At 39.2% G+C, this 12,134-nt stretch overlaps 1 protein-coding gene across 9 annotated transcripts in view; it reads right to left on the bottom strand.

Annotated features, from left to right (window-relative positions):
* LOC106869731 (uncharacterized) overlaps window positions 1–12,134 on the bottom strand; it is a 179,232-nt gene that overhangs the window by 149,987 nt on the left and 17,111 nt on the right. For all 9 annotated transcript variants that reach the window (XR_016244001.1, XR_016244002.1, XM_089361593.1 and 6 more), the window contains exon 3: window positions 751–978. Coding sequence is in view for 7 of the 9 variants with exons in the window: in XM_089361593.1 (XP_089217719.1) it covers window positions 751–978 (228 nt within the window). In the remaining 2 variants the exon portion in view is untranslated. The remainder of the gene's footprint in view (window positions 1–750; window positions 979–12,134) is intronic.

The raw sequence follows: 12,134 nt of genomic DNA, 5'->3' as shown, positions 1-12,134 counted from the left end.
CATATAAATAACGTGTCTTGTGTATGAGTATATAATTTGTTGGCCTTTTAACTGATTACTAATGTATTCATATAGCTAATATAAATCCAGTGTGAGGACTGAAGAAATTAATTTTCTATCTGCTTAAGGCATCTTAATTTTTGTCAAATTTGTTTAATGGTAACTACATAATTGCTTTTATTTCTTAATCATGAAAGATTATTTTCTTTTTTCAGCATCAGAAACGGGACCATCTTAGATTAAATTCAACTTCGTCCTGTGTCTTGCATTTCATTATTTTGGAGCCTATAAAATAATGATCACTTGAATTGATTATATCTTGTAATCCGAAAATCTACGGCTTCGCTTTAACGAATCTACAATTTAACCTAAGACTTTCAGTTTACAGGAGAAGGTAAATTAGATTGCACGACGTTCATGCAGTTCCCAAATGCATTAGCAATGTAACAGAAAATCAGTTATACAGAATTATTCATTGAAAAATGTTTGCAGATTCAACTGATTCGAAGTTTTGTGTTTATTCTAAAAGTGTTTGTTATAGTTTTAATAAATATTCATTTTCGGGTAGAAGAATAAACAGAATATATTAGATCTCTTGACATTTAGTAAAAACTATCTCAGAAAATTGAGATAATTTAAAGGAGAAATTGACACTACGTGGTTGTATTGAAATGACTAGAAGATAACAGCATACACCTAATTGATTGCTTTTTCTATTTCCATAAAACGTTAAAATATAGAATCACTTACAAATACGTTGATAATAATTTTTAGTCTTATCAACCTTCAGTTTCAAACCAGCGATATCATCTCTCAAAGAGCAACTTCTGTCACCTTTTGAGAACTCAAATGATTTACAGCTCTCCAATGATAAACAAACAGTGGCACATTCTTCAGGAGTTTTGTCATGTAGCTCTTTCAAGAGTATGTCTGTTTGGGTGTAAGCGTTGGTCACTGTCACAAAATTTTTGAGTTTATCTGAAACAAAACAAGAAAATTTGCTAGATTAACTGTCAGTTTATACCTACCGAAATGTCAAAGTGGCAAAAACTCTGTCTGTCTGTCTGTCTGTCTGTCTGTCTGTCTGTCTGTCTGTCTGTTTCTCTTCTCTCTCTCTCTCTCTCTCTCTCTCTCTCTCTCTCTCTCTCTCTCTCTCTCTATATATATATATATATATATATATATATATATATATATATATATATATTGAATGGAGGCGCAATGGCCCAGTGGTTAGGGCAGCGGACTCGCGGTCATAGGATCGCGATTTCGATTCCCAGACCGGGCGTTGTGAGTGTTTATTGAGCGAAAACACCTAAAGCTCTACGAGGCTCCGGCAGGGGATGGTGGCGAACCCTGCTGTACTCTTCCACCACAACTTTCTCTCACCCTTTCTTCCTCTTTCTGTTGTACCTGTATTTCAAAGGGGCCAGCCTTGTCACACTGTGTCACGCTGAATCTCCCCGAGAACTACGTTGAGGGTACACGTGTCTGTGGAGTGCTCAGCCACTTGCACGTTAATTTCATGAGCAGGCTGTTCCGTTGATTGGATCAACTGGAACCCTCGACGTCGTAAGCGACGGAGTGCCAACAACAACAACAACAACATATATATATATATATATATATATATATATAAGTGTGTAGAAGGTTGAAAAGAAACACAGAAGTTGATATGTATAAGGAAGACAAGTCAAGGTAGAAAATGCTAAAATAATTTTATCATAAAAAACATTTTAATACCGGTTTAAGTCATTTAGACTTTTCCAACTCTAAGTATGGAAAATAATTAAATTTTGGAAAAATTAAATGAAAAGTTTTAAAAAAGAATATATGCATAGTATTCAAATATAAGGAACATATTCCTTGTTTCTGCCTGTCCCTCTTTTTTACTCTTGCGGGTTCGAGGTCGTTGTGAATTCTTGGCAGAGAATATTAATAATAATAATAATAAGAAGAAGAAGAAGAATAAGAAGAAGAAGAAGAAGAAGAAGAAGAGAAAGAAAAATAAAAGAATGCAGGAGTGGTATGACAGTAGTAAGATGTTAAATGGTCAAGTGCCCTGAAAGCAACTTGTTGTGGATGGTAGTACTGATTGAATTCTTGAGGTATCTCTTTTGAATGTGTTGTTTTTAATATTTCCGTGGGTGTTATTCTAAGCAGCAGTATTAGTAAAGTAAGGAAGAAGGTGGCGGAGAAGAAGAAGACGAAGAAGAAGAAGGAGAAAGAGAAAAAGAGAAAGAATAATAAAAGAATGCGGGAGTGGTATGATAGTAGTAGGATGTTAAATGGCCAAGTGACCTAAAAGTGGCTCGATGTGGATTATAGTAGTGACTGGGACTGTTTTTAATGAATTCTTGGACATCTCTTTTGAATGTATCATTTTTAATATTTGCGTATGTGTTATACTAAGGTCGTGGTGGATATGTCATTTGTTGTAGATGCGTTCAAAAGGGGTTTGTATTTTGTGATAAAGAACGGCTCTTTACTAATTCGTTGGCTACAGGTTGTATCGTCCCTGAATTGATAGAGGGGAAAAATTCTAAAGCTTGGATTTTTATTGTTGGCGCAAATGTCGATGTGTTGGCTGAATGCTATTTTTCTGATTTTCAGAATTTTGATCTGGGATCTGTGCAGACACAGCAGAATGAATATCCCCTTCAACGTAGCAAAAAGGATTTGTACTATAGTTTCTAATGCAAGCACCAGAGACACACGACTACATGAATTAAAGGATACACTCATCACTAGGAACTACCCACCTTCACTAATTGACATATGCTTTCAACGTACCCTACAGCTCAAGATCCACGAACTCAGACATCCCAAATTAAAGAAGTATTTACAACCAAAAGCCGTACCATATATCTCAAAACACAACCCTCTTAACAATGAAGCCTTCGACACCATCCTTCGAAACATTCCCCTGCTAAAAAAAGGATCACAGAATGAACTTAATCCTCCAAACACACACCATCATAAAAAGCAAGAAACAGCCCAAATCTATGAAAAGTCTCCTAACACAAGCCGAATACGCTCAACAACACTGAAGCCGTCAGTAAAATAAATGCAGAAGACCCAACCGTGGGATATGTGTCAGTTTAATTGAGGGATCAAAGTTCTCCTTCAAATAGGGATAATGTTTCACAGTGAAAAGTAGCTTCACATGTGCTTCGGAGAATCTGATATACGCACTAACCTGCTCTGGGTATCAAGAGCAATATACAGGCCAAACAAAAACAGTTACGTTAAAGGATGGCTCTGCACAGATCCCAGATCAAAATTCCGAAAAATAGAAAAATAGCATTCAGCCAACACATCGACATTTGCGCCAATAACAAAAATCCAAGCTTTAGAATTTTTCCCCTCTATCAATTCAGGGACCCTTAGATTAAAACACACACGCAAATATTAAAAATGATACATTCAAAAGAGATATCCAAGAATTCATTAAAAACAGTTCCAGTCACTACTATATTCAACAACGATCCACTTTTAGGTCACTTGACCATTTAACATCCTACTACTATCATACCCCACATTCTTTTATTATTGTTTCTCTTCTCCTTCTTCTTCCTCTCCGCCACCCCCTTCCTTACTTTACCGCAAGAATTCAATCACTACTACCATCCACAACAAGACACTTTCAGGACACTTGACCATTTAACATCCTCCTACTACTATCATACCACTCCTGCATTGTTGTTGTTGCTGTTCTTCTTCTTCTTCTTCTTCTTCTTCTTCTTCTTCTTCTTCTTCTTCTTCTTCTTCGTCTTCTTCCTCTCCGCCACCTTCTTCCTTACTTTACTAATACTGCTGCTTAGAATAACACCCACGGAAATATTAAAAACAACACATTCAAAAGAGATACCTCAAGAATTCAATCACTACTACCATCCACAACAAGTTGCTTTCAGGGCACTTGACCATTTAACATCTTACTACTATCATACCACTCCTGCATTCTTTTATTCTTCTTCTTCTTCTTCTTCTTCTTCTTCTTCTTCTTCTCTGCCAAGAATTCACAACGACCTCGAACCCACAAGAGTAATAAAGAGAGACAGAGACAGGCAGAAACAAGGAAAATGCTCCTTGTATTTGAATTCTATGCAAATATTCTTTTAAAACTTTTCATTTAATTTTTCCGAAATTTAATTGTTTTCCATACTTAGAGTTGAAAAAGTCTGAATGACTGAAACCGGTACTAAAATGTTTTTTAAGATAAAATTATTTTAACATTTTCTATCTTGACTTATTTTCCTCTTATATATATATATATATATATATATATATATATATATATATATATATATATATATATATATATATATATATATATATTTGTATTTATAGATCTCTACCAAAAATTTGGTAAAAATATTGTACCTATATTCAACGTAGCAAAATTCACATATGAAAGGTTGTTAGTCATACAATTTTGTGTGCATATCAATTTAAATAAGAGCTATAACGCGATCCATTGTAAGAAACTTTTTAATGACCTATGAACATTTCGATGCAATATCCCGACTCACTCCTGTATGTTATAAAATATGGAATATTGTATCTCCTATAATTGACCATTCTAAAGAATACTCCTTATTTTGTCTTTAAGTTGCCAAATTAAACTACTAAGCGCCGTGCTATTTTGTTTCTTTCTATCTCTAAATGATGAATAATGATTCGATATTCTTCTCGAGATTTCAAGCGAAGACGAGCCAATATAACTCCAAATTCCTTTTTTGGTTAAAACATTACACTTGTATACCGTATTTTTAGTTTTTGCATTTCCACTTAGGAATTTAATTCTATTAGGATTACGTTCAGATATTACTATTATGTTATTATTAATATTGGTACTATTATTATTGTTTACATTTAGATTATCTATAACTGTGTCACGTGGAAAATTCAGATTATTACCTATATTTATATTACTAGACTCTTCAATAAAATTAGAATTTAATAGTTTCAAGTTATGGGCGGCGATAAGTTGTGTTAAATTCTTGGTATTAGAAAAGCCAAACCTTACCTTATGTGCGTTTATGATTTTGTAGTAATGCGAGTTTTTGGGAAAATTTCTACTAACTACATTCCTGAACAGAGTAACTAAGTTTGATTTAATTTGCTTACCAAATGGAATAACGAACCATAAATTATCCTCATTTTTGGAATTATAGCTATTACAACTATTCCTAAAAAAATTTACTCTGTTATTTACACCACCTGTCCTCGTCTGTTGTTATTATTTGTATATTCTCCCATATATATATATATATATATGTATATATATATATATATATATATCGAGTTTGAAGTTTCTATTTCTTTTAAATATACGAATTTAAAAGTTAAAAACCTTGAAATATAAATATAAACTGTGAGAACGACCCTTAAGGAATCTAATTAATGATCCCCTAAGGTAAGTTCTTATGCTATATTGGTAACGGTTGCAACATCCTCTGGAAAATTATATATATATATATATATATATATATTGCTAGTAGGGACACTATATTTCGTTTTGTAATCATAACATACTGCCATGTATTTTGAAGATTTATAAGCCAATAATGAGTCTTACTTTCATGTTGCCAGTGCGATTCAATCACTGCTAAGTTGTCTCTACAAATTGCCTATAGAATTTAGAGATAACACTGAAAGTTACTTTTATTCATTGTGGAATTGGATGAGCATATAACAAGCCAGCCGACACCAAAAATATCTAGTGAGACTTCTTTATCAATGTACCTGAAGTGACACAAACTGATGAGTTGAAATATATGTTGTACCTAATAAAAGTCTAATACGAAATCCATCTCCTACTATCAATTAATACTATTACCCTAACTGCCACTGCAAAGTTCCTGAAGTAAATTCAACGGAAGGGATATAAGTAAATTCAACGGAAGGGATATTATACAGCTGCAACCTTCTGTGCGTTGTATATATAGCCTTTCTATGTCAGATTTTGGGTGGTGCATCCTATATCCTGTCATTATTTTTCTTGTTTTTCTGTCTATTTTAGATAGTTCGTTTAGTGTCCAGTTAAGGATGTTGTAGCTGTAGCTTATAACTGGGACAGCTAAAGTGTTGATACCCATTATCTTGCTTTTAGCATTGAGCTCTGTCTTTAGTATTGATCTAACTCGTCTATAGTACTCTTTCTTTATTTTTTCTTTCATTTGTGTATGTTGTATCCTATCTAGTTCATTGACTCCTAAATATTTATATGGTTGGCTTTCGTCTAGTTCTCTTATTTCATTGGCCTTATTTAGTGTTATATTGCTACTTTTAACTAATAATTTTCCTCTTTTCAGGGTTGCTTTGGCACATTTTTCTAATCCGAATTTCATATCTATTTCCTTGGTAAAGCCGTGTACTGTCTGTAGTAGTGTTTCTAGCTCTTTGTCATTTTTTGTATCATTATCATTATCATTATTATTATTATTATTATTATTATTATTATTATTTTTATTATTATCATTATTATTATTATTATTATTATTATTATTATTATTATTATTATTATTATGTTTTTTCTTCTTTCTTCAAATTTTCTTCCATTTCTCGCCGAGTGTTTTCCGTACACCTAGGGCAGAGAAGCTCTTTGTATGAATTCCCAGTTCACACACGCAAATTCACAGGTAAAATATGTCTGTAAAAAATTAATAAATAAAATCATGAATGGATGTCGTTTTCACAGCGATAATGCTCTTCTCAGTACATGAGTCGTTCTAGTTAACACAATTTTTTGCACTTCTTGTAGGGATGGTAGGCCTGGTATCATTTTCGAATAGGTTTCAGTATTTTTTTTTAATATCATTCCTAGAGATCCTACAACCACTAGTACGGTAGTCGCCATGAGATGCCACATTTTTTCAATTTCTATTAGCAAATCTTTATATTTACTGATCTTGTCAAATTCATTCGCCGCTATATTGTGATCGCAAGGAATACTCATGTCAATTAATAAAGACATCTTTTTTGTCTGATCTTTTATAATAATATGCGGTTTATTAGCTTTTATAGTTTTGTCGGTATGTACAAGGAAGTCCCAGAGAATCGACTCATTTTCTCTTTCAGTCACAGCTTCAGGATGGTGTTTATACCATTTGTCAGCGGTTTTGATTTTATAATGCCGTCATATTGTCCAGTGTAAATACTGGCCGACTCTGTCATGTCTTGCTTTATATTCTACAGATGCTAAGACTCTACACCCTGAGATTAGGTGGTTTATAGTTTCAATATCATCGTTACAAAATCGGCATTTTGGGTTAGCTCCATTTTTTATCACGTTGGCTTGGTTGTTCCGGGTTAATAAGCTTTGGTCTGGAGCAACTAATATGAAACCTTCACTCTCTGCTTTTTTAGTGAAAGAGCAGTGCATGCCATCAAAATACACTGGGGTAAAATATACGAAGCCCAGTATACCCATTATGACTACTCGTCTGCTAATAGTACACCAGGCACATGCATCACAACCATATGTACACAAAGGAGTACATTGAGCGTGTTTTCGAACGCTCCAAATAAGTTCAGTCTAAAACATTTGTTTACACCAGTTTGGTGCCGTTTTTTCGTTTTACATTTTGTTCCAATTTGTTAATAGAAACACCAGGAACCTGTCACTGGTTTTCTGTCTTTGTTTGGCTCCTCACAGAGTTATATTTGACTCACAAAATAAGTTCGGTGGGCGTTTAATCATATACAATTCACCAAGATGGCTGAGCGCATTTTGGAAGAGTTACAAAGAAAAAAGCTGTCCCTCCCGCAGGTCTAGTGACTGCTGAAGATTTCCCTCCCATCGCTCCGTTACTGGCAACGATACAAGAGAGATGGAGGAGAAAAGGGAGGGAGTAAAAGTACAAAGTCCACCTCGTAGTAACGCAGTGGCAACATCGACAACAGCAGTGGTAGTATTGACAGCAGCGGCAGCAGTGACAACAGCGGCGGCGGAAGTGGTAATGGTAGTAACAACAACGCGAGAAACAGCAACAGCAGCAACAGTAACAACAACAACAACAACAGCAGCAATGACGACGACAACAACAAAACAAATAGCAAAAATAAAAGGTTTGCTGGTGTAGCGAACGTAAAGAGAGAAATGTTATCGCACTCGATGACAAAACTCGTGAACTGACGAAAGTGAAAGATCTCATTAAATTCGAGGGGAGTAAGGCTGCAGTGATCGGACCTCCCGAAATATTAGAGACAAAAGAGAAGACAGTATACTTTAGATACGTATCACGCGAAAGTATGAGAGCTGAAATAACGTCCATCAGTCATGTTGAGAAGGCCTTCAGAGAAAATTTAATAGATGTGGCCTATATACAGAGAGGGAGGCAGTTAGCCAGCATTGAGTTCCTCTTTAAAAGTGGGGATCTCGCACGAAGACACGCAGTGTCACCCTGGTGGACTGAGGAGTTGATCCTGTATCCCACATACCACTCAGAGAGAACTACCAGAATTAGAGTAAATGGCGTGCCACCGGGCGTAAACGTTTGGCGGATTGTCGCCTGTGTGTGGAGGTAAAAAGTATCGGGAGGGAGGACTGGTGTGGGATCAATTTGGGAATATTAATTAATGTAAAACCAGAAAAAATATCGAGAAGATCCCGGACCTGATACAGCTGCCCAACGTCGTGGAACTGCGTGTCGTCGTGGAAGGCAGGAAGCCCAGATGTGACATCAGTGGGGCCACAAGCCATCTGAGAACCTTCTTCCCCCAAAAGTTGGGAGACATGCGGCTACACCTGCAGCTTACATTGCACCCCCAACAACAGTAACATCAACAACAGAGACCTTTTAATAAAACGGTAGCCTCATCTCCAGCAACAGAGGCATGTGAACCTCCTCAACTCCTCTCTCAAGCATGCACTGACACAAACACGCTCGCACTATCACAGATACACACCCCGAGACAGATCTTACAGACACTAGTCCCTCCACATCCCATAGTGAAGGCGAGGAAAAACCTTACAAACCAGAAAAAGAAAAAAATAAAGAACACAAAAGACAAAGGAAAAAGAAGACAGACGAACCTATACTAACACCTGAAAAAATAAACCCGCAGCGTATCGAACATAAACATAGCAAAAACAACACCAGAATCACTATCCCCACAACCACCACTACTCCCAACCAAATCCACCAATGCACTCACAACCACACGTAGCCCCCAAAAGAAAATCACAGTCACCAATACAGAAACACCAAATTATGTGCTTGTGAGGAGAGCCAACAAAACTTTGTTGGCTCTCAGCCAGAAACAAGGACATTGAGAGAGAGAGGGAGTAATTTACGACACCAGCACCCTTAAGGACCCGGTTTACTTAATGCTAATTCGGCTACCCCTCAAAGCATACAAAGAAATTCAGAGGGATTTCTCCGCATGACGTGGGAAGGCCAAACGTCCGCGCTACGAAGCGGCTTTTTCCGATTCCCCCGAGGAACCAGATCCGGAGCTAGGGTCACTCGGCTGCCAACAGCACTAGGAGCGTAAGTAACCCCACTTTACTTCTTTTCTTCAACCTTTTCGAGCCGTCATGGCGATTTTCAGAGTGGATTGCATAAATGTTCGCGGCCTGAGATTACCCTGGAAGCAAGGTCGCTTACTCAATGACCTCATGTTGCTAAGTTTGGATATGACAGTAGACAGTGAGACCAGGATTTCCGACACACGCGATCTTGCACCCATCTTCGATGATTATGAGATTTATGCATCTCTTAGTCAGCCCGGATTGGGAGACAGGGTGGCAATACAGATTAGGAAAGGCCTGGATCTCGAAGTTCGGACGATCTTCCTGGACCCGAACGTTGGGGGTCCTGGGCGTGAGCGACTGTGAAGGCGGGGCCTTTAGACTATTCGCTGTTTACCCCACCCCAAGGGGGAGGGGCAGCTAGATTTCTTCAGACGCTTGGAGGTTTTCCTTGAGATTCCACGCTCTATAATGTTAGCGAGTGATTGGATTGCCATCTTGGACGTACGCCTGGAAAGGATGGGGCTAGCTGAAAGGAGAGGGGGAATCAAAGTCTTACAAACTTGCTCAGTCGCTTCCATTTGGCTGACAGGTACTGACTAGATTTATCGAATGCGCCAATATGGACATGAGCGAATCACATCGGGTCTTCTAGATCGTATCTAGATAGAGTATTTTGTAGGCCAGTTGATAGAAGTAGTATAAGTTGTCCACGTTTCAAAGTCGTCGGGTACACGGACCATAAATTTGTGATCTGTACGGTTGACATAGATAGGATCCATAGACAGGGCTCCGGATAATGGAATCTGAATGCGTCCTTCCCAGCGCGCCAAGCTTTCCGAGACCGGGTTAGCAAGTTAGTCCATCGAGAGTTGGCAGGCGCAATCGTCAAGAGCTGATGGTGGATAGCCCTGAAAAGGGCTATTAGAATAGAGACGGTAGGTTTTAGCAAGAAAATAGCGTTAGAGGAATCTGGGGTAGAAGACCTAGCTAGGAAGTTAAAAGAGGCTCTTAGGAAAAGCATAGCGACCGACGTTCTAGCGGCGAGATTGACTAATGATCAATTCTTCAATGCCGAGCCCGAAGGTTGCGTCGTCAGAGCTATGGCGCGTGCACTGAAACGGGAAGAGACGAAAGCCGTTCGATGGACCCGGGTGACAGAGGGGCTACATGGAAACAAAGTAACAATTCGGTCTTTGGCGAGCTGTGATGGGCGTATGAGTACAAGCAGAATTTCAGCGGTACTTCGCCGAACTGTATGGTGCGCGTGGTAGTTCTGGGACAGTGGTAGATTTCGCCTCCCATCTCAGTGGCATGCCGCGCCTTTCAGCAAGAGATTCAGAGTTTTGCGAACGGCCTGCACAAGAGAGAATTCTCCGGGGTGGGATGGTCTGGCCTTCAAGCTTTATTTTCATATGCCAAACTTGTTCGGTGGTCTCTTGGCAGACGTCTACCACAACTGGCAGCAGAATGGGAGATTTCTCAGTGCTGTGAGCCGTGTTGTTGAGGAAAGACTCGAACAAGGGGGACGAAAGTGATAATTTTAGGCCTATAACTGGTTAATGTAGATTATAAGATTTTGGCCAAGAGGCTGGCACTTGTCGTCAATAAGTTGGTTGGTGATGCGCAGACGTGCGCTATTCCAAACAGAACTATCCACGACAACCTCCACCTCACGCGATACATCATAGAGAGGTGGGTAATGAACCTGGTATGATTGGGGCCCTAGTCAATTTGGATCAATCGAAAGCTTTTGATAGGGTCGATCACCGATACTGGGAGGTTGTCCTCGCGGCAGCGGGTTTCGGTCCCGTTTTCAGAGGCTGGATCACTACAATGTACAGCGATATTTGTTTGGTCAAAGTAAATGGCCACCTATCGGAACCCGTTAGCATTGCTCGTTCGGTCCGTCAAGGATGCCCACTCTCATCTCTTCTGTACGTACTGGCTCTAGAGCCATTGCTGCGGAAGCTGGATGTTTCGAGGGACACTCCGCATGTTCTAGCATGCGGATGGTTCGTATCGGCTTAAGCGGATGACATCGCGGTAATAGTGTCGGACATTTCGGAAATCGAGGTGGTCGGCACTGCTCTAAGGGAGTACAAAGTGGTGACAGGAGCAAAGATCAACCAGGAAAAGTCGTTGGGCCTGTAGCTCGGCACCTGGAGAGGCAGGTCCATACCAACCGACAGCGTTTTAGGCGGTGGACGGAAGGACCGGTTAAATTATTCAGTGTCTGGTTTGGTACAGACCTCCAGGTGGACAAGAACTGGGTTGAGGTGACGAACAGGGTAGCCAATCTCACCCAGAAATGGGTTGAGAGGAAGCTGTCCCTGAAAGGTCGGGTGGAGATGGCGAATGCGTACATCGCATCTGTCATCTACTATCGCCTGACCGTCGTCCCTTGCCCCACTTTGTGCCTGATAAAGATGGAGCGCATGCTCCTCCACTTTCTATGGAGGGGACGTGTTCCGCTTGTCAGAAGTCCATCTGCTGTCAACAGCTGCTGAGTGGAGGACTGAGCATGCCATGGCTAATGATGTGTAGACATACACTGAGGTTGCGACATCTCCAGCGTTTCCTTAACGGTGAGGAGGTGTGGTTGCCGTTCGTCAAACAGGACTTTCTGCAGCTCATCTCATTGACGGAGCTA

Source organism: Octopus bimaculoides, chromosome 13 (assembly GCF_046866305.1).
Source record: "Octopus bimaculoides isolate indiv1 chromosome 13, ASM4686630v1, whole genome shotgun sequence".
Classification (NCBI taxonomy): domain Eukaryota; kingdom Metazoa; phylum Mollusca; class Cephalopoda; order Octopoda; family Octopodidae; genus Octopus; species Octopus bimaculoides.
The sequence above is the reverse complement of the archived record's forward strand: the minus strand, read 5'-3'. Positions and strand labels throughout refer to the sequence as shown.